At 39.3% G+C, this 24,481-nt stretch overlaps 1 protein-coding gene across 10 annotated transcripts in view; it reads right to left on the reverse strand.

The window, feature by feature from the left end:
* The window catches only part of DMD (dystrophin), a 1,715,077-nt gene that overhangs the window by 1,049,451 nt on the left and 641,145 nt on the right, over positions 1-24,481 (reverse strand). For all 10 annotated transcript variants that reach the window (XM_030575515.1, XM_030575505.1, XM_030575489.1 and 7 more), the window contains 2 exons: positions 15,971-16,165; positions 769-941 (listed from right to left, as the gene is read on the reverse strand). In XM_030575515.1, coding sequence (XP_030431375.1) covers positions 769-941; positions 15,971-16,165 — 368 coding nt within the window. The remainder of the gene's footprint in view (positions 1-768; positions 942-15,970; positions 16,166-24,481) is intronic.

Genomic DNA, 24,481 nt, shown 5'->3' on the forward strand with positions numbered 1-24,481 from the left:
AAAAGTTTTAAATATAGATTTGTACATAGGGCATACAATGAATTACTGGATTGCTAGACATATGCTATATTACTAGCACAAACGACTTTAATCAGTAAGGCAGGTTTGGCTACTTTCCCAATCATAACCTGATTTCCACTTCAACCCACATTTCAAACAAAATAAAAATATATGTACTTAACAAATAAATAGATCTCAAGATTGATCACCACTATCTTTTCCCATACCTTTGTTTATGCCTTCCCTTGCTGTCTAATATCAAATATACAGTGGATGCATTTAAAAAGATTATATTCTGGGCATAGAGTTATTACCAATTCCAGACTCATTCCTTGGACTTCAAGTGGATAATAATCTTGGAATCTGTAACGTCTCTAAAACCGGAATGGATTTTTTCAAAACTATACCCCACCATAGGGTCAGACCCTGAAATCAATAGTGTTTTCACTGAGCACATGAGGTTTTCTTGCATGGAGAAGTTGTCTGATCAGTGCCTTAAGACCGTAAAATCGTCAAGGGAGGGGTATATGAGTCTTAGTTGTCTGCACATGGTCATGCACACGCATGGCATTTATATACGGTACATAAAGTGCAAGATAAATAGCAATTGGGCAAAATATTTTTAGATTTTACAAACTTGCTTTGAATTTAAATTTAAAAATTACATGTATGTACCTGTGCTTAGATAACAGAAGCTGGAGCAATCAGACCAGTAAGCCAAATGTTAATGAGCTTCACCATAAATAACAATATAAACAAGTTACTTACGCCTGTCGGTCCCTGTACATCTTGTTTACTTTTTCCCATTGTAAATTAAGCTGAGTGAGCTTTTCCTGTATCTTTGCAGCTTCCCCAGGTGTGGCACTTTGCAAAGCTGATGTCTTCTTGCTGCGTATAACCTCAATCTGACCTGAGAATCTCCCCAGGCTATCTTTAACTTTCTGCAACATCAAAATTTTTGAAGAAAAAAAAAGAAACATCAGCGATTATTAAAAAGCAAATAAACAAAACAAAAATACTGTAATAACCTTGACAATGATAACAGTCCGACAATACTTAAGCAATAATGACTGAGGCACAAGTCATTTCCTGGGGAATTAATAACTAGGGGAGAGAACTGATGGCTTGAGGTGAAGCAGAGGCCCATTAACCTCAGCTAGTCATTAATTCCACAGGAAATAATATGCGTTAAGGTTACTACTACTTTAATCCAGTTTATTTGTAAGGAAATAGAACAAAAACCCCTTTTAACTTAAATTGTACAGCCTCTCAAAAACACCACCTGGTTAATCAAGTTTGCTTAGAAATGATCCGGCAAGTAAGCCATGCTCATTCCTTTTCTGGAGGGAATTTTAACTGTTTAACTGCTGCTGCACATCTCTGATAGGTAAGATGTTGTGTTCAGTACACAAGCCACAGATATTAATGGAACAGCCTGAAATAATTAGTACACTGAGTACCACTGACACTGAATTTTGCTGAATGTGCCATCTATGTTTACAACATAGACTTGGCCATTCTGCATCAGAACTTTGAGCCATATAGTCTCACTCTCTGTCCTCAAAAGTGGTTAGTTCTTGATGTTTCAGAGGAAGGTGAAATCCTTCATATTTCACCAAGCTATGAAATGGTGTGCACTGCAGGTCTGAAAGGGAAGAGGGCAGAATTGTTTCCTGACCTTAAAATTGCCTCACTATCTTAAGTTTTCAAAATTCCAGATGTTGTGAGTGGTTTTGAAATTATTCATCCAGTCACTTCATTAAATCCTGACAGAGAATTATGTGGATTGACTAAACACTATGTAAATTAATATATAAATATTTGTTATTTCTATTCTGTCTTCCATCCAAGAATCCCAAAGCACATTACAAGTGTCAGCGAATGTGGCTTCACAACCTCTAACCTCTCTTCTTCTCTGTGGTCCATTCCCTTCCTTTTCCTCTTTGAAGTTCTCCTCTAGTGCTGCTTCTCATATCAAAAAAGTTTCCTGTTCCTCCTGTTCCTCTCCTTCCACAAGTTGTTTCACATTTGGTTTGGATGGGTGCTACTCATAGTGAGGGTGAATGTAAGTCCCCCTACTTTTGCCACTGTAGTGCCAGCTCTGTATGTGAAACTATCTATTATGCTAACCTTCTGGTGGCCTGTGGCCAGAGGAAACTTGTGGTAGTGGTAGTATTGTCAATTGCAGCCCAAGCAGCCTACTCACAGGCATAAATAAAATAAAATAAAATAAAATAAAATAAACAAGAGGTTCTAGCAGACCCAGGCTTTGATGATTCCTGGGTGTTTGTGATGAAGACCATGAATAATTTATCCCCACTCTATCACCTTGACTCAAAATGCATCTACTGATCATGCATGAGTATCTATAGAATATTGCTGAAATGCCAATAATTCTGGTTCATTGTGCATTCAGTGTAAATTCTGGGATCCCTGGGAATGTCCTTTTCAGTTTCTTTACTTAGACCTTTTAATATTCCTGACAGTCATACTTCCTCAGTGTGTCCAAGGCTCAGTAAGGAAGCTGAAGGGGGCATAGAATATTACAATAGGATAAATCCAAAGAGAATGCAGGAAGTAAAAATTAAACCTCCACATCTTAATTCTTAAAAACCCAATGATGTCCAAGGATAAGATTCTACAAGCCAGTCAGGATCTGTAATGATAGAGGCGAATGAGAGGGGATTTAGATGAGGAGTCTCCCCAGATATCCTTAATTAGATATGGGTTCTTCCCTGAGAGGCCCCTTTCAAATGCTCATTTGGGAAAACCATATCACTATGTCAGGAACTTGTTTCCATTCTGGGGAGTATCAAATATCTGTCTTTTTTTTAACGTGAATTGGTTGGGAAAATCCAGTGCAAAGTAAAAGGTGTGCTAGTGACTCCAGCATAAAACTTATGTTACAAAAAATAAAAAAATCCTTTGTGGATTAATATGGAATGAATCTGAGTACCAGAGAAAACCATTTCCTCAAGCAGCTGATCTCCTCTGGCATATCGGTCAATTTACTAACCAGCCAAATTCACAACTTTCTTTCTGTTTCTTTGTCTTTACATCACATGGAAGGCTGCAAATATTGTTTTTTTTACTGAATAAGCCAAATGTAAAAAATCTTCAGCATAAAATTATACATATTAGAGACCTACAAACGATTCACAAGACAAATATGTGTACTATAAGCATCTAACTTGAACAACTCCTTCTTCCTCACAAACACCTCAGTACTGTATGGCACATCATACTCAGCACGATTCTAAGGGTAATATGGATGAACTGAACATTTTTTACAGACATTTTACATACGAGTTCTGTAGGCTGTTCAAAAGCAGGTCATACACTGCTATATCTTGTGGACGGCATCTCACAGATTCCAGTGCCACAAAAACCTCCTATGTTGCTTGGTGAGTTTTTCATGTTATCCCTGTAGTAGTTCTGTTTGGAAGGGTCTGGCTGAAATAAATCAGTGTCTTCTTTGAGGCTTGCCAAGACTCCTGATTGACACAGTCCACATTTGGTACTTTCTTCATGCAACCTGTCCAGCTCATCTTTTCTCCTGCCAGTTTTCCCCAGCCACTCACTGTCTGCCCAGACTCTGCCCACATTGCTCTGCATCTCCGTTTCTCTCCCTCACTTTCTTCCGGAGTATATGGCCTTAGACTGAGCGCAGAGCTGAGAGCTGATAAGAGCAACGGGCTGATGTTTCTTAATTCTGCTTAATGCGAGAGTGCTTCTCCGGCTGGCAGTTGGCTCCCTGCTCCAAAGTGGTATTTCAGGCATGGTCGGGAAGGCTGCTGATTGGACTTACTGCAAGGGAGGAGCAAGCTGGCAGCTTGTGGGTAACAGCACTCTTACACCACCAGCAGGATTGGAGTGGAGAGGGTTGAGCAGTTTTGGAGGAAGCAGAAAGAAAATTAAAATTTCCCTCTAGCACTATATGAATCTCCTCAGCACTCTGACTAGACCTCAGTAGCTCTGTTTCGCCACATGAAAAAAAAAAAAGCAGACTCCACCTTCCTCTCACTCCCAAAGAGCACGCATTGGCACTAACAGCAAACCATTTGGAGGTCTCTGTTTTAAGTAGAGGAAAAGGACAATTAACATGAATGGGATGTTTGTAGTGGTACTGTCAGTGTCTTCCTATGAATCCATATTCCATCCAACAGTGACTGGGTAGTTTCCACACCCCAAAGACTACTTTGTTGTTACAGAATCCTGTGAAAACTGCACACTGAGCATTAAGGCTTATACTTTTTATTTCATGTGGGCATAAAGTATATGCATGTACTAATTATTTAAGTACAACATTAATTGCACAATGTAGACACCATGCCACAAGGAGGTATAATAAACAAATTTCCCAAGCAAGGGTCTGATCCTGGAAACCCTTGCTCATACTTATTCACAGAGGTATCCCTGCTGAAGTCAATAGAATATACTCATGTTAAGGGATTAACGCATTAAAAATGTCTATTGTCCTTCTCTGAACATTTTCTATTTCTTCTATAATGGAATAAAATTACAGTATCCAAGTAAGGATGTACCATTGATTTAGATACTGATGTTATAATATTTTCAATATTATTCTCTAACTCTAACATAATACAGAATAACATTTGTGATTTGAACTACAGCTGGCGCAATGTGTTTTGCTGAACAGCCCATAACTATGTCAGGGACTCATGAATGTTATGTGTAATTTAAGATATTCCTTTTGATGTGTGTAGACAGGTGTATCCCAGAATGCCTCCTTGTGGCCTGGGATGGCCTCGCAGACACCCCACCTCAGTTTCCCTCTGACTTCTGAGAATCCACTTACAGCCAAAAAAAGAAAAAGTATTTAAAACGTGTTTAAAACAAAATTCCCCTTCTCTTGGGGTATAATTTATTCAATATAGTTCAGCATACCAAAGTGAGCTTTAGGATTTCCACAGCCCTGCTTTTGGACTGTGTGATTGAAATCCTAGCTTCCCCATAACACAAACTCTCCTTTTTGTTCAGGGTTTCACGGCCCCCTTTCTGGGGGCATGTTGCTGGCTGAGTCCGTCTTCTTTCTGCGCTCTGAGCCTTCTTTTGAAATTTACCCACTGTGATGGGGCAAGGCCAGATGGCTACGGTAAAGTACTGAGAAACAGGTATGTTAGCCCCAGGCTAAACAAATCCCTAGGACCCTGGTAACCAAATGGCCGTTGCTCCAGGTTAATCAAGGCACCTGGGGCCAATTAAGATCTTTCTAGAAGGCAGTAGAGATAGCTACTTTAATTAGAACACCTGTAGCCAATCAAGGCAGGCTAATCAGGGCACCTGGGTTTAAAAAGGAGCTCACTCCAGTCAAGCAGGGAGGAGCCAGAGGAGAAGGAGTGTGTGTGAGGAGCTGGGAGCAAGAAGCTGGGAGTGAGAGAGTGTACTGCTGGAGGATTGAGGAGGACAAGCGTTATCAGACACCAGGAGGAAGGTCCTGTGGTGAGGATAATGAAGGTGTTTGGAGGAGGCCATGGGAAAGTAGCCCAGGGAGTTGTAGCTGTCATGCAGCTGGTACAGGAGGCACTATAGACAGCTGCGATCCACAGGGCCCTGGGCTGGAACCTGGAGTAGAGGGCAGGCCCAGGTTCCCTCCAAACCTCCCAACTCCTGATCAGACACAGGAGGAGCTGACCCAGACTGTGGGTTCCACAAGAGGGGAAGATCACTGAGGTGAACAAATCTGCCAATAAGGCACTAAGGTAGAGGAGGAACTTTGTCATACCACCCAGTCAACCAACCACTCCCTTAATCCTTCCAAAGCACTCATCTGGACCAGCAAGGAGAGAGGGAAGCCTTGCCTTACCCACCAATACAAGGGTCCTGATCCTCAGCCCTTAAAGGAAAAATAGACTGTTTTCTTCCTATACTTTCACCTTCCCAGACACAAACTATTCCTCAGGTCCTTCTGTCTCTCACTAATACCTGTTTTGGTTTTCTGGACACTTGGAATAGGCTAACTAACCTCTCATACTAACTTTTTCTAATCTGAAGGGGCCATTACCCTGCATAACCTTACACCTATCTACAGTTATTTTCTCCTACTATCACATTGCCCAGTTGCTTAGCTTTGTCAGGTGCTTCTGAAGTTGCTCAGTTTTTCCTGGTCTTTACCAAAATAACTGTCATCTTCAAATTTTGTCATCTCACTGCTCACCCTCTTTTCTTGATATTTAACACATTAAACAACATTTGTCTTTGTATAGGTGTTTGACTCAACCTACTATTAATTGTATTCCATATGGAAAACTGATCTCATCACCTGGCCTACAGGTTAAAGAGCTGGAGTTGCATATAAGGGCAGTAAAATCCCTGTCTCCATTCAGGGGAGAATCCTCCAACACATGCATTGCAAAAGTCTAAAACTGACTGTCATAAACAGATAGCTAAGGGTTAACGTCTCTTTCACCTGGAAAGAAGTAATCTGAACCACCTGACCAGAGGACCAATCAGGAAACAGGATTTTTTTCAACTCTGGGTGGAGGGAATTGTGTATCTGAGTTCTTTGTCTGTCTGCCTGTATGCTCTCTCAGATGAGGAGTGATTTCTATTTCCTGCTTTCTAATCTTCTGTTTCCCAGTTGTAAGTACAAAAAGATCAGATAGGATTTATATGCTTTTTTTTGTATTTACATGAATATAGTTGCTGGAGTGCTTAAATTGTATTCTGTTTGAATAAGGCTGTTTATTCAATATTCTTTTAAGCAATTGACCCTGTATTTGTCACCTTAATACAGAAAGACCATTTTTATGTATTTTTCTTTCTTTTTATATAAAGCTTTCTTTTTAAGACCTGTTGGAGTTTTTCTTTAGTGGGAAATTCCAGGGAATTGAGTCTGTACTCACCAGGGAATTGGTGGGAGGAAGAAGTCAGAGGGAACTCTGTGTGTGTTAGATTTACTAGCTTGATTTTGCATTCCCTCTGGGTGAAGAGGGAGGTAATTCTGTTCTCCAGGACTGGGAACGGGGAGGGTGGAGTCCCTCTGCTTAGATTCACGGAGGTTGCTTCTGTGTATCTCTCCAGGAGCACCTGGAGGGGGGAAGGGAAAAGATTTATTTCCCTTTGTTGTGAGACTCAAGGGTTTGGGTCTTGGGGTCCCCAGGGAAGGTTTTCGGGGGGACCAGAGTGCCCCAAAACACTCTAATTTTTTGGGTGGTGGGCAGTACCAGGTCCAAGCTGGTAACTAAGCTTGGAGGTTTTCATGCTAACCCCCATATTTTGGACGCTAAGGTCCAAATCTGGGACTAGGTTATGACACTGACCTGCAAGGATCCCTATGGCAGCTGTGGTTTACGGGACAAACCAGGGTCAGGCGAAGCATGTTGGTGGTGCGATTGAAGTAGGCACTTGTGTGGAGATTCCAAGCAGCACTGTGGCCCCAAGTAGTCCAAGTAGGGCTGCTATAACTGAGACAGGTCCCCAGGGCTGTTTAATTTACCCCGGAAGCCTCTTCAGCCCTTAGAAGAACCCAGGATTGGAAGGGAACGAAGTTGTCTACATGTCTCCTCCTGTATTGTGAGTGCTGTGCTTCTTGGAAATGTAGCACAGAATCTCACCTGTAACTCCTCATTTTCTCCTTCAGTTTTAAATACATGACAGTTTTACCTTGATTTTGGGAGGATTTATTTTTTGTCATAAACACTGCTTTAAAAATACAAATACATTAAATTAATTGGTTCTTCTTTATTCATTATTATACGACTCCTTCAAAGAGCATTAATAGGCTTCCTTTATATAATCCATGTTGCTTTCTCTCCAACACACATGGCCAGCTTTACTATTCTATCTGAATGAATTTTTTCAGCTAATTTAAGATACTCTGTGTCACTTTTGGAATAACATCCAGCAACTTTTCTAAAAACAGGTAAAACATTGGATACCACTGATAGCTGGAATTATGATGATAATAATAATAATAATCATAATTTTGGCATCCCAGCCATTTCATTCTCTAAATCACTTCAGAAAGACAATAAGTCTAATTTAACAGTCAAAATGAAGTTAATGTCTTTTTAGGTGAAAAAGGAATAAAGCAGAAGAGAATTATTAGTCAATTTTATACTATCTCATCGCATTTTTTTTAAATAATTAAAAAGCAGACTCCAGATTTGGCTCTCAATTTCCACATCAAATGTGCTCCGATTGCAATGAGAAAAAATGTTTTTTCCCCAATTCTGAGCCTAGCAAGCTATCTAGGGAACTGAAAGTTAACACGGGTATTTAACTTGCCACACATCACCACAACCAAAAGGCAAATTCTGCCCTCAGTGACACCTGTGCAATACCATAGCCTTCACTGGAGCTGCACAGGTGTACATGAGGGAAATTTAGAGTACAGTGCTACAGTGGCCCTGCTGCAGCTGCACCACTGTAGTTCTTCAGTATAGACACTACCTATGCAGACAGGAGGGTTTTCCCTTCTTAGTTCAGGAATCTCACAGCCCTCCTTCTAGGATCTGTGCTGATAATTAAGATGCAGCCCTCACTTGGCTTCTTTGAGCTACCCCTTTCCCCCCTGGACTTGGAGAGGTGAGCAGTCAGGCCTTCAGTTTCCTGCTTTGCCTCTCTGGAAGCTTCTTTTTTATATCCAGGCCTGGACTGATTTAAGCACACGACTTACCTGTCATGCGGCTACACTACATTTGCCTACCTAGGAAGAAGGCCTTAATGAGTCACAAATGAGGCTAGACCCATTATCCTTCAGAAGGCCAGTCACTCTGTGACAGTGCCATTTTTACATGGCATTAGTACAGTTGTTTAGTACACTAACATATACAAGCTTGTTTATGGCTTGTAGCAAACTGTATTAGAGGTGGGTCCTTAGAGAGGAAGAATCTCCCTGAGTTCCCCAGAGTACAAGGGTGCTTTATAATGGAGATTTACCCCTTTTTTGCACCAAATGATGACTATCTTCTCTGCTTTTTGGGGGGAAGAGGAGCTGCTTATGTCCCCAAGAGAACCAGCAGGGAGTAGTGCCTATGGTCAGGGAAAGGGAGGGACTGTATTGGGAGAATAAAGGTGAGGAGAAGGCTACTTAAAGCCTCCACCATGAATGGTGATTTGACTCCTCTGATCCTGAAGACAATGACTTATATTTAACAGAGATGGGAGACTGGATGGGGCTAAGAAGCTTCTGCCTATCACAGTCAGAAGCATGTTGGCTGTGAGAGGACAACCATTGGTGGGACAGCCCCTGTCACGGGGAGCACTGCTGGAAAGGTGGAGACTGTTGTGGTCCCAATGTGAGTTTACCTTGGGACCGGAACCCTGCACCGGTCAGAGTGGGTGGCATTGGGAGGTACAATGTCTTGCGCCACTTGGAGAGCCCCTGGCGAGGATGGCATCTGGAGTAGCCGGGCTGGGCTACAACACTCGACCTGAGATGGGGCCCGAAATCCCCAAGGGGGTGAAGAAGTGCCTGAAACAGGGGCTTGGTCCACCCAGCTTTGTCCTTTATCTTGCAGGAAGCTGGAGACCTTCCTCGCCCCATCTTCCTGGGCTTCTTGGCTGGAGCCATGGAAGGAGACTAGTGCTGGCTCATAGATGGTACCAGTGGGGCACTGTGCACCAAGGTCACAATGCTTGGTGCTCTGACATTGGGGTAAGGGCAGACTCAATCAGGAGTGCCATCAAATGAATGTCATGCTCATTCCTCACCCTGGGCTTGAAGGACTTGCAGATTTTGCACTTATCACTAATGTGACCTTCGCCAATGCACCATAAACAACTATTAAGTGGATCGCTAATGGGCATGGGCCTTTTACACCGATTGCAGGGTTTAAAGCCTTGGCCATGCCCTGTGCCAAGGCGAAGTCCGTTTAGAGACCTACTAAGCCTCTAACTTAACAAATAGGTTGAACTAAACTAGAGGGAAACTATATGCAGTAATATTTGCAAGAGGTAAATGAATTCAAACGAATGGGTCTAACTGAAGCAGCACCAGTTCCGTTCACCATCACTGGTAGCAAGAAGGAACTGAGGGTGGAGAGGGCCAGTGTTACTCTATGTGCTGTGGCATACGTGCGCTACTCCAGGGAGTGCCAGAGCCGGTCTCCAACAGACACTGCTGAGGGAAAAACTTCTGGCACCAGTGCACGTGGCAAGCACACACACCTAAGTTGAATGGACTTGAGCAATCACTCAAAGAAGAATCATAACTCAGGGGCAAAGGCTGTTGCATATTCCTCTCCACATTGAGGGAGGGGGCAAATTTTATGAGCTTACGCTGTACAGTTCCCTGTGCAGTGCAAGACTATATAATTTTGGGTTTATATTCCAGAGGGGGTGCATACCTGAGGAGCTGGGAGTTGCCTTAGCTGTAGTCTTCCTATGCAAGGGCTGGTCAGAGAGCCTGCATGTAACTGCAGCTGGGTGTGTCCCCACATGTATGTATGCTGTAGGTGCAACCAGGTGCACTAATTGCTCTCTGGCTTCTTTCTCTACCAGTGTGGGGTACACAATTCATAACAATACATCAGATTTTATCTCCTGTTATTTAGAACATATATATATATATATATGCATCCATGTTCTAAATAACAGGAGATAAAATCTGATGTATTGTTATGGATTGTGTGCACATATATATATATATATATGTGCACACAATCCATAACAATATATATATGCACATTAAATTTGCATTTTTGTTAATGAAATTCACAGCTGGATCACATCCAGTGATCCAGAGAAGAGAAAGTGAGTGTACAAACACACATATCCCCCTTCCATTTTTCAAGATGAAAAAAATGGCTTCAAGTTGTTTTAGATATCAAGAGGGCTTTAGGAGATTTTGTAACCTGGCTAACAAAAGTGCACACAACTTTCATGTCTAAGAATAAAGGATTAGAGAAACCCATTAGCAGCTGAAGTAACAGCAGCCTTTGGGGAGAGGATCTATCGTATTGCCCTTGAAAAAGAGAAATCAGAACAATAGAGACTCAAACTCCAGTTCATTTTCACTATCCTGAATTTGTCTTTATCTGACAGCTGAGGACAACATACTGGACAAATTCAATTCTTTGGCCATTTGTCTACCAAGCATCACATTACTGATAGATCAAGTTGGGAAGTGTATTCAATCACTCTGACTTCCAAGTTGTAGTTAATTAGGTTTTGCAGAGCTACAGCAGAAAACCATTTTAAATTTCATGTTTAGTGTTTCTTCATTAAGTTGTATTTCCTGATTCCTGTATTTGTTGCCTGGGATCACTTGATATGATCCAGATGTGAATTTCATTTATAAAACACAAATAATTTTTTGGCAAATAAAACATATGTAGGATGATGCACTGTCCTTACATGAATACTGTAATTATATCTCACATTTTTTATACTGACATCAAAATTGGCAACAGCACAGGTTGAAGCACTCATGAATGGCAGGGAAAAAATCTGCAACTTAATTACAGTTTTAAAATTTGTACTAGAACAGAAATATAATATTTGATATGAATGATTTTTTAATACAGCAGATTTAGAGAGGATTATGAAAGCTGTCTGGCTGTGAGAATGGTAGATACAGAGTAATTATAGTGCATTGGTGTAGACTGAAATGACACAGTAGAAGGATGACAAAGAAAGCTGCTGGATGTATGTATAAAAAGGGGATATATGAAGGGACAAGAATTATCATGCATAAAATGGAGAAGAGAAGGGAGATTATACGTAAAATAGAGCAGAGAAGATTCCTGGATTTTTTAAAAAAAAAGATGAAATAAATTTGCAAGGAGGATGACTGGAAATATTATATTAGGTAAGAATATTTTAAGATAATATGGACCCAGTTCTCCAAATACTGACACATCTGAGCTATGGATGGCTCAGTGGTTTGAGCATTAGCCTGCTAAACCCATGGTTGTGAGTTCAATCCTTGAGGGAGCCATTTAGGGATTGGTCCTGCTTTGAGCAGGGGGTTGGACTAGATGACCTCCTGAGGTCTCTTCCAACCCTGATATCCTATATTGATTTTAATGATAACAATTACTGAAAAACTTTATCCATAAATGTTTGCAGACTCAAGTCTTATTATAAAATATGTTCCTACTAAATGCAAGACAGTGAAAGAAACAAAGAAAGTGTATACTATTTAACTGTACATGCTGAGTAGCCTTAAAATATGAACATTTTGATTTCAAAGTTGAAATATGATTGAGTACTGAAGTGGCATACTATGAAAGAAATTCAGCTTGAATGATACACTTTTATAGACATGGATACAAAACTCAGAGTAGACATAAATATGTTGTTCATTACAAAAAGGGATCATTCATTTTTGTTACTGGGAAAATGTTACTTCACATTTGCTAAGGATTAGTTTTCATTCACAATGCTATCAAGTATTTTTTTTATTAAAAAAATGCCATTTCCATTAACCAATATATATGTAGTTCTAAATCAGAGGTTCCCCAACTGTTTTTTTTTTTGCCCCACAACTCTTCTTCATGGGAGTCACATAACAGTCATCCTCTCCCCCTGCCACTCTCCCTCCAAAAAAACCTCCTGGAAATCCATACACAAAGTCATTCACCAAAGGGAGTGGACGATTCACACCTGGGGCGTTGGCAGGACCGAGGTAGCTCCATCCCCAGAGGAGCCCATAGCATTACAGTGCAGATCAGAGCAATCAGGGTTCCTCTTCCTACTTCCCCCCAACCCAGAGTCTCTTGGTCTCCCTGTTTGTGGAGGATTTAAAATATGCAGGGTTGCTCACCATTGGGTGCTCGTGCAGGGCAGCAGTGGGGAGAGGGTTCAGGGAGCTCTCAGTGGTCAGGGAGGAAAGAAGAGACTTCTGGGGCAGGGCAGGAGGGATTGCACTCCCATCCCCCAAACCACAACCACTGGGGACTCCCCTGCAGCCTTCTCCTCATTCTTCAAACATCCAGCTGGCTGCAGCCCCATACCCTACCACACTCCTCCAATAGCCTCATCCCATGCCCTTAAGTGGACATCTCCCACAGTTTGAAAACCAATGTTCTAAATGAAACAAATCCATTCCCATCTTAGGCCATAGTCTCCTATTATATCCCAGGCGCCCTAATCACAATGAATGCACTTGCATGAGATGTAAGCGAGGTCTTCATTTAGTCCTTTATACAACAGATTTTTTTAATCCCCCTTTTTTTTTTACAATTCTAGCAGACTTCCATACTGATGAAAGTGTTAGTATAGTATATAAAATCATAAGTGCATTTAACTTTCAGATAGTGTTTAGGGTTTCCATTGCCATGGTTAGTAATTAGTTAAGATTGTTTTTGTGCTTTCTCCCTCACACAGCCCATTTTCTCTCTATACCTGATCCTGCAGTGAAATTATAATGGTGAATTTATGGAAGCACAATTGGTTCCATATGGGAAGAAAAGAGATCATAAACACGGAATTAGAATTAAACTGCAAGAAGTGGTCTTCTGAGGGAGAAAGCCTGTATCCAGATATAACTATGTCCATTCATTAGAAGTAGCAGCAAGAGAAACTAAAATTATTTGTAGTTCTCTTATTTGAAAGTCTCTCAGTAGCCTAATCCTCCACTACTCCATGTATGAAATGTAATTCCCATTCTATTCAATAGGAGTTCTTTTCAAAGAACTGTCACATTTTAATTTTTTGTTAAAACAATGACAGTGGGTTTGATGGAGTACAAAACACAGAAGACATAGGTTCACGTGCTTGAAAGTGTGAGTAACCCACTTGACGTCATGCAATTTTGTGACTATTGCCTTCATGAGATTTAATTTAAGTGTCCTGCCCATCAGATCCTTCAATTTAGTAAACCTGAGAATGAAGAAAACATTCCTGCAAGTCAGCATTTGAAAAACTACCAAATAAATGCATATAATTTTTATAATTTAAGAGAGGTTAGACATTAGCACAATACTTGTATTACAATTACAGAAACATTTTCACATTTTGCCATTTTCCATTCACTCTCTGTTATAAATAGCCAATGTGAGAATTATCAGCCAAATCAATGATCAAAACAACTTTTTTTGCCATTGTTCTTGATGTTTCCAATGTATTAGTAGTTTTGATTGACCATAACAGCTAAAGAAATCCCACATTATTCTTGTGAAAATTATTCAAAGCAGTTATCATTGCAAGGTTCATGTACGCAAGTTTGTTTTTCTTTTAAAGAATTAATTAGAATAACAAATAATTATTTGACATAAAAAAATCACAAAATTAGTTTAAAAAACACAGAGATTTTCACTACAATCCTGGAATCTGATTCATGCAAATCTGTCAGGGATAAAAATCAACCACAATTTAATTTCAAGCCTTCCCCAACCAGCAGCTGTACAATTTATAGACTACTTTTCTATTTTTACTGGGGGTAATGACAATGATGAATGCTTTTACTAGAAAATAAATATTCATTAAAGAGGCTCAGGAAAAAAAAAACCATACCCCTTTCCAAAAGCCCATGAATGTGCAAGATCCATTTGACTGTTGCAAGAGATATATTTGTGAGAAAGATGGAACTGTGCCCACAACCACATTTCATGACAATTTAATAGCTCAGTTAAATTAAACCTATGGCAATACTTACTTGTAACCACAGCAATCGATATCATTAAAGTTGGTGTCAGCTATAATAATATCAAATGTGTGTGGATGAACAAGTGATTAGTGATGAATGTAAATCAGACCAAGGCAGCACAAGTATAAGGCATTAAGGAGCACTAATAGGGAGCCACTCAACTGCCAGTAAGCTTCTTGCTGGGTCACTGCTCCTTCAACCAAGCTAGTCATTAACACAGAAACCATATAAACAAGGACCAAGTGGTGGCTTATTAGCAGTGATTTACATGTTTTATAACATTTTTGCATATATACAAACCATTCTAACAAGGGCAATTACTTAAAATAAGAATGACAATAACTTTGGCATGTTGTCTGCTTCAGAAATTGATTAGGGAAGGTCAATATACAGTACCTAGAAGCACTTGAATCTAATGAAACTGAACTACAGGTGGGTTAAGAAATAGCCTACTGCTGTTTCAAGACTATTGAAATATAGATTACTGAACAAGAAATAATCATGTATCTCTCTTTCTCCACTACTTTATTGATGTGTCATTCTATGAGTATAATAGACAGACAACATCCTAATTTCCTAGGGCTAATAAATTCATAAATTTTCTATTTATCTGCCTGTGGAAGGAGCATGTAACTAATCATTTATGGGCTAAAGGAATTATGCAGAAAATGCTAAAAACAAAGATCAAAGCATGGTCTTTTGTTCATTCTCTTCTACAACTTGAAAGTGCTACCATCATATATAGCACTTATTTTTACAGTGATAAAAAGGCTCCTCCTGACACAAACATTATTACATAAAAACTGATGAACCATTCATTTTGTTCAGTTTATGATACTGATCTGATTCTCTTCTTACACCAATTACCTTGGAGTAACTCCACCAAATTCAAGGGAACTACACATGGTTTACATTAGAGTAAGTGATGGAAAATCAGGCCCAGTGACTTTCCAGGTTTTATAATTTCTCCTACAAAGTCTTTTTTTTCCTTGCCTAGAATTTAGTATTTGATTGACAATATTTTCTACCCAATGAATCTAATTACACAACTAACATAGCATCTAGCCCTCTACTGTAATAAGCCTCTGAGATCTGCCATGAAATATAATGTAAAAAACCCACCCACATTCTACTTGGTTTTTAGTTTTAGTTGTTTCATGTGTGTATATAATCTCTTTCTATCTCTCTCTCTCTCTCTCTCTCACACACACACACACACACACACACACACACACACACACACACACACACACACACACACACACACACACACACACACACACACAGAAGTCTCCTATATCTCAATCCCCCTATTTCTCTCTTCAAAGACCAGATAAAACAAGTGACTTTGCGGTGTCCCCATATTTTGTAAATTAAGACGTGTATATTCCTATTAGAAGACTAGCATCTTACCTTGAGACACTCTTCTTGTTTGAAGAGATCCTCACAGTCCCTAACCTGCAGATCAGGAGAGTTAAGGAGGTCTTCCACTTCAGACAAGGCTTGCAGGACTTGAAGGATCTCTGCCAGGTATGCAGAAGGCACATAAGTGGTTTCCACAGTCATACCTTCAGTCACCACATCTGTTGTCTCTTCATAAACTGTTTGCTGGTACAGATATACAACAGAATGCTTCCTTTAGTTTCTTAAAATTTAAACAAACTTATAATTTAATGCAATTTCCAGTTCACAACCCAGAGGCAATTAAAAATAAATCCCACCTGTACAAAATCTAAAGGAGACAGGATTAAACAGAAAGAGATTTGAAACATATTAGTGTTATTAAAATAGCATCATTCTATAAAGTGTGCGCTGTCCAATCAGCAGGATAAAAAATAAAAGTATGAGATTATGCACAATGCCTCCTAACTCGTCTGTTTGAATCAGCAATTTCTAAAGTTTGCCCATGGTTTCTTGAAGAGCTTTCCTCTCCTCTCCATCTAGTAAATGTGGACCTGTAACTAAACGCTATACAATGATTCTAATACTAATCTGATTTTAGTACTACAGTTTGCATTTTCATTTATCTGGACTACTAATGTATGTCTTTCATATACCCGTTATGAGCATGCATAGACAAAAACTAAATCACTTCAAGCTTTCTATTAAACTCAGTGTGTAACATTATACACATTTTACATATGAAAGAAAAAAAGGCCCATTTCCTGACAATGTGTAGATACAAAACTAGTTCAGCTCTGTTCATAAAATACTATAATAAAAATCTCTCTCTTTAAAACTAGAAACCACTAGATACTTACTCATAGACTCATAGACTTTCAGGTCAGAAGGGACCAATGTGATCATCTAGTCTAACCTCCTGCATAAAGCAGGCCACAGAACCCTACCCTCCACTTCTATAACAAACCCCTAACCTATGTCTGAGTTATTGAAGTCTTCAAATTGTGGTTTGAAGACCTCAAGCTGCAGAGAATGCACCAGCAAGTGACCCGTGCCCCATGCTGCCGAGGAAGGCGAAAAACCTCCAGGGCCTCTGCCAATCTGCCCCAGAGGAAAATTCCTTCCAGACCCCATATATGGCGATCAGCTAAACCTTGAGTATGTGGGCAAGACTCACCAGCCAGCAGTCAGGAAAGAATTCTCTTACTTGAAATGTCTTGATCAAACTTCCATTAACCCTTTCACATGCCTAAAGAAATCCCAGCAACACTCTTCTTAAGGATACACAGGTGTTCTTCTCATCTGAATGGATATTATCTAAAAACCTGCCTGTGCAATACATGCGCATTCCAACTGTAACGAAGGGGTGAGGGGACAAGTGTTTTACTGTTAGGGAGAACAAATGTTGGTTTATACAATGCAGAGCCAAACTGACAGCCAGTGATGGGTTCGAATGATGACAGATTTAGATTCTTTAGAACATCCTAACTAAAGTAATCAGATGTTTGCAGTGAACATGAAATCAGAAGAGAAGTGAGGTGAGAGGGGCTGAGGGTTTAAGGCAGAGGGGAATGTGCCTACCAAGGCTTATTTATTTATTAATTCTGATTTCATTGGTCACCTTCCTGGAAAGTTTCAAGATAAAAGGCACTCATGATTTTTGTGACTTGATAGTCATAGGTGTCAGAATTTCTTCTCAAAATATAAATCCTACAGAAATTCATCTGAGTTCTGAAGAGAAATGCAGCAACATCAGACACTTGTTACAGTCTTTCCAAAGAGTTTTTTTTTCCAAATAGCTGTTCGAGACTGTTACATCAAAACCAAGTTGTTGAAATGTCCTGGTCTTTCCATTGATTTAAGTCAGTTTTGGATCAGGTGCTCAGTATTTACGGAAAGCACTGGTTTAACAGTCTTGGAGAGACTAAAATGTTTGTTTAACTACAGGATGGCAAATGTAAGTACAAGCCTTGCCAAGGTGTTTCATTCCTTAATTGTGAAGACCATGTATAGGTATGAGAAAGGTATGAGTCTACATAACTCCACTAAGCATACATACCAGAATGGCAGCTGTAGTAGTGGGTTTTTGGGATGCCCACAGCTGTGCATTATGAAATTGGAGTGAGATCACAAAATCATATCACATATTAAAGGGTAACTGCCTTCTGTCATTGCTTGAACTGGTGATGAAAGTCCCATACTTCTGGACCAATACCCTAAGTTATCCAGTCCCACAAGTATCCTCTTAAATGGCCTTGAAATGTATGTGCACACATGCATGCAGACATACACAGATACAAACATACACACACTCCATATACATGGAAATAATATCCATGAGATAATTAGTGAAGTAATGTGATAAATTGAATTGATTGTGCACATTTGACAGGTTCACCTGCACTCTGCTCACTAACCCAGCTTCTCAGGACTTACTCTAACACAGGAATAGGCAATCTTTGGCATGTGGCATGCCAAAGTAAGCCCACTGGTAGACTAGGCCAGTTTGTTTACCTGCTGCATCTGCAGGTTCAGCCAATTGCGGCTCCCACTGGCCACAGTTCATCACTCCACGCCAATGGGGGAGGCAGGAAGCAGCAGCCAGAACATCCCTCAGCCTGCGCCGCTTCCTGTCACCCCCATTGGCCTGGGACGATGAACCGTGGCCAGTGGGAGCCGCAATTGGCCAAACCTGCAGATGCGGCAGGTAAACAAACCGGCCTAGTTCACCAGTGGGCTTACCCTGGTGGCCATGTGCCAAAGGTTGCCAATCCCTGTTCTAACATTTGAAATCACTGTGTAGCTTCAAACATTAATATTGTCAGTAATTTAAATCAAATTTCCACAAAAGTGTTTCCTTCTTTCCTCCTAACTGTTGAATTCCCCCATAACCCTCTGCCCCCCACCCCCCCAAAAATTGAAATTGTGCTGAGGTGTATAAAAGACTGTTATGGCCTGTAGCAGTGACAGATAACCCTGCAGAGCTAGAAATGGGACATTTTTAATGAAGAACTAGAAATGAGTTTCCAGATGCTATTGCGAGAGAGTGCTTGCTTCCAGTCCTTTACGGTCCCGAGACATTAAGATAGTAACATTTTCATGTATAGCAAAACTTCCTTTTTGGTCTGTGATTGTACAGCACTTCACACAATTGGCTCCTGACCATAACTACACTAGAGTAAAACAAATACTATTATTTTAGTTTAACTTTTGAGATATTTTAAATGCAATAGTTATATTTTTCTCCTTTGACTCACAAGATAGTACATGTGTACTCCTGGTTATTAAGAGTCTGATCTTACAACATGTCCAGGACTCTCAACACATAATGAATTGCTTAGTATAATATAAGATTGGGCTCTAAGGATGCGTGGCTTTATAGGCTCAGCAATACAAAAAATATTGCCAATTTTATTTTAAACAATCAGATTATGCAGCATTACAGGGGCTCAAAAACTTTGGTATAATACGGCAGTACAAAACCTAAGGAGATAGGTAGAATAGAAAGAGACTAGATAGACTATATAGTGGTATGGCATAGCATAAAGGTTTGGTTGGCACTTCTTTGTGATAATCTGCAGAACCCCTTGTGGTTTTGCCACTCAAGAGTGCCCAGTAACCACATATTGTGAGTAGATATAAAAACAATCCCTCAGTTCTCCTGAACTCCTGAAATAATAAATTATGCTGAATTCTGATGCATGGTCATCTCACAGATACCTTTAGGCTGACCAGATAGCAAGTGTCAAAAATCGGGACAGGAGGTGGGGGTAATAGGTGCCTATGTGAGAAAAAGACCCAAAGTTGGGACTGTCCCTATAAAATCAGGACATCTGGTCACCCTAGATACCTTGTATTTACAGAACTAGCTAAAATGTTTAAAACCAACAAACTCAAAACACTACTGCTATAAACAGGAAAGCCTATTCAGTCAGACTGTGCCCAGGTGAAATTAAGCAATATCTGAAGTCAGTGAGAAAACTTCTGCTGATCTCAGCGGAAACAGGTCTCAACAACTATCCTAAATCATTGAATGGCCTATGTAGTTTATTCTTGTCTCAAAGTGCATATAACATATAGCATTATCAATGTTAGTGAAAATTATGCACCCGCTCATTCAGGATCTTGTGTACACTGAGCTTAAAGTTTCTCATTGCTGGATAACCACGGTGCAGCTTCACAGGCAGTAGCAATCATGGGAGCTCTACTGTAAACAAGGAACTTGTGGCTGTGTTAATATCACTGTTCTGTCTGAGCAGGGATAAATAATAAAATCTTCCAGCAGAGGTCTGTTAAATCTCTGCCCTCAACTTTGGCTAAATTTCTTTAAATATTGTTTTAAATAAGTGTAACTACCTTCTTTCATTTGCCTTTGTAAACCTTTTAAAGAAAAAGGATGGGAAAATCTATTATCTTTGGATAAAACATTGAAGAGATTCTGAGTTGAATTTCGCTTCCCAATTTGTGAATTTGTCAGAGGTGATAGAAGCCACAGGGAGTCTTTTTTATCTTCAGCCCTATAATGCAGATCCAGGTAGAATTTGGCTGCTAGCTATGGGCTGTGTGGGGAAGGAATGGTCAAGAGGCATTTTAAACCAGGAAATGGTGGTGTAGACACTCCATTCCCTTTTGCATGTTGGGGTAGCTATACTGGGGAGAGTGCTGTATGTACAGTCACATTTTTCTGGTCAGTTACACAGCTAGATCACATAAATTAGGAGGGAAAGACTCAAGAAGAAGCAATTGAAAGATTAATACAGCAGCCTCAGTGGTTTGAATGGCTGAGAGAGAAGCTGACCAGCAGATTAGTAACAACTAGGTATCAAAACTACACATCCATTTGAAAGAAGACTAAAGGCAGCAATAATGTATATGCAATTGATTAATGCATTTCATTAGCAACAAGAAAATCAATAAGGATACAAAAATTTACAAGAAACTGAAGATAAAAGCTTCGCTAAACTCATAGGGAAGTTTCTGAATAAATATCCTTTGCAACCAGACTAGCTGGGAAAATATAGTAAACAGTTAATTTAAAACACTCAAGACCAAACTTTCAAAAGCTATTCAACTATTTATAAAATATGCTGGGAAACTGGTAGCACAGATGCTTCATTTTCCCTTCTTTATGCAAAACACATGCATTCATATTGAAATTTAAAAATCTTTTCCTGTGTATTTAATTTACTCTGGCTTCAATTATTACATCCCTCTTTATGTTGATATGTATAAATCCTTTCTAATCTTTTGATAATCAACTTGCTTTGGTTAATGATTAACATTGCACTCATTCCTTCTCACCTTATATTACCATTGCACCAGTTATACTGATTTTCCCTAAATGAAGTAAAGATATCTTTCCATAGGCATGTTTTCTGGATATACCTAATGAATACTATGTCTTGTGTACTGATAGTTGATTCCTTCCTCCTTCAATACAAAGGGATGGAAAACATCCATGGAAATACCCCTTAGAAAGCACAGCAGCCATAAATAAATACATAAATACAATAAAAAATAAAATCTGGAATACTGTTTTTGCCTTTAAAAGTCAAAATTTTCTAATAGCACATGGTAATATCTGAAGTTATTATTTCCTATTTATTTAGAATAGGGGGTAACATTTCAGATACCACTATTTGTTCATGTTGATCTCTAAATGGAGATCACTGTAAATTGCCCTATATTGTGTCAGCACACTGAAGCCACAAAAAGCGGAAGGAATAAATCTGACTGGTAGATGAGCTGATTGTTTAAAAAGCTTTACTAATTCTTTGGAACATAAAATTCTTTGGAACTAAAAAAGTCAGCCTAAGATGATATTCCATCCACCTCACTCCACCAGTCTTCTTCCCTGTTCCTGAAATGGCAGGAAGAGACTCAAAATCATTGCTATTGCAGTCATTCACTTCCCACCAGAGTCCACTCTCTTGTCAAACCACAACACACTTCTTACTTTTGGTTGAGCCACAGTGAAGGGCCTAGCACTAGCAGAATCCTCACTGCTGTGCTCTGACATTTTTTTAAATTAATATTCCTGGAAAACACAATGCAATGTGGGGACTGTAGCACCAGAACACAAAGCAGAGAAGCTACTGGGGTCACGAAACAGCTCATGGTACCATTCCAATGAGTAGAGGGGAAAAGAGTTGGGAGGAGAGTGCTAACTTCTGCCAGAAAATGATCTGATGGATGGACAAACCCTTTAATTGCAGCTGAACATAGAGATGGGTGGGTGGAGGAAGAGGTAATTTCACATGGATAGTTTGGGTTCATGCTGGTGGTCAATAAAGAGAGCCAGGCAACCTCCTGAGCTTCAGATAAGGTTAGATAAATAAGTGTTTGAACATTTGGATGCTCATCTGAAACAAACCTCTGAACAATGTGAGATTCACTAACCAGTGAATAACAACAAAATACTATGAGACCAAAAAAAAAAAAAAGGTAAAGATAACGCATTATTGCCATTGACATCTAGACCTAAAGGATGTACAGAATTTGTTTACACTCAACAGAGGTTCTCTTAACTGCTTGCTGTGCCAGCTATGAGCGATGAGGTCAGCGCGCCTTCAGGCAGACAATTTCCACATCTTCAGTATGGTCATTATGTATTCCCTGTAAATGTATATATATTTCATGTAAATATTTACAAAAGAATCATCTAAATGATACTGAGGATATGGAATTTGTCACCATGAGGTTGGATGACCTCGGTCAATCACGAGTAGGCTATTAGTGCATAAAAAGGCACTTCTTTCAACTGTAGATATATTTTAAATCCCCACACTACAGGATTAGAAATTTAGAAAATGTCTTTAATCTTTAACATTGTTTCTAAATCCACTTTGTATTAAGATTTTAGCACTTGAATCTCATTGCACTTAAACTAGTGCAAATCTGGAATAACTCCAGTGAAATAGCTACACTGATATATTACCACTACAAAGGAATCAGGGCCTTCTTTAAGATGTGTTGTTGCTCTTAGATAGCATTAAAATACCACTCTAAGCTTACACAATAAATACAATGTAATTAACATCTTTAAATTGTAGTGTAGCTGTTTTATTTTCATTCATTAATCTGACTCTCTTCCTTATGCACAGCTATGGCACTTGTGAAGAACTCTATCACATCAAAATAGCATATGCACACAACCCTGAAAGAAAGATGTGTACTTTATACAAATTACACCAATATTTTATGTAAGGAGTGAGGCTTTTACAAAGTTGGATCTAGTTCTTTTGATTATATAACCACTTAGGATGAAATTCACCCCATGTACAGAGAGGCAACTTAATGTCAATGCACCACTTAAAACCTACTCCAGCCCTGAAAACTGGGAATGAATTTCACCTCAAGAAAAGAAATGTCCTATCAATAAGCACTGATATTACTTTTATTTCTTAATTAAACCTATTTTTTTATCTGATGCTATAAGCTCAGTGATGGTTTTCATTATGATTTTCTGTATACATGAGATGAATTATGCTAGTCACAGTAAAACTATACTTTAAAATTTTTATCCTTTTAAAGAAATATTTGGGGGTATTATTAACAGTAAAATAATTATAAAAAATGCAGAATTTGATTTATTAACTGTTCAACAGCCACCACCCAAGCCATGTACTAGCAGGTATGGAAGGGTGTGAGCTTCCTCCTGGTGACTTGCCCGTGACCTTCACAACCTGACTGAAATGCAAAGCTTCTCTCCACAGGTGTGGGTCTATGCCATATCCATTCAGGTTCAAGTTCCGTGCCACCTACTAACAGACTCTGATAGTCATGCCATATTCTATTAGCTCTCTGCGTGGATTTGAAAGGTACTTGTCGGCTGCTTTTGGATGAACACATTTATTCCACTCAAAAAATCAAATCATATTTTTCTTCCCTGTAATTGCATCAATTTTTTCTTCATCATTGTCCAGAAGAGAAGGAGGCAGACAAAAGTTATGATGATTCATTTTCAACATTGAACCGAATGATGAGTTATTATATGCTGTGGGTTTCACAGTTACTAAGGATAAATATAGTTTATTTTTTTCTCTAAGGAAAAGATTAATCCAGTATCCATACAGGTAACAGTCAAACAAAACTAGCTAGAGTCAGAAATAGGGCAAAAAGATGCTGAATCTTAATCCTGACATTCAACCTTCCTGCTATTCCACTTATATCTGGACAGCCAATCATGCCCAATTGTGTGTTAGGCTTGGAAGGTACATAAATGAGACTATCAAATTTATTATTGCCTTTGACATAAACCAAGTTTTCAGAAGTAAAAAGAAAATGCACTTATCTACTGAAAGAGCTAGCCTCCAACATTAATGTTACATTACACTGCACCAGATCAACGTCTAATTATGCATTAAGTGCATTAATGATGAAGTTCATCATATTCAAAATATGTGCAGTTTCCAAAAAAATAATGCAAATATACTAACTTCATCTAGCTCAGTATAGTGAAAACAGGGGTACATAAAGCCACCTCAATTTGACTACACTGTTTAATGTGCAGTGTCTTGCTCT

Source organism: Gopherus evgoodei, chromosome 1 (genome assembly GCF_007399415.2).
Source record: "Gopherus evgoodei ecotype Sinaloan lineage chromosome 1, rGopEvg1_v1.p, whole genome shotgun sequence".
Lineage (NCBI taxonomy): Eukaryota > Metazoa > Chordata > Testudines > Testudinidae > Gopherus > Gopherus evgoodei.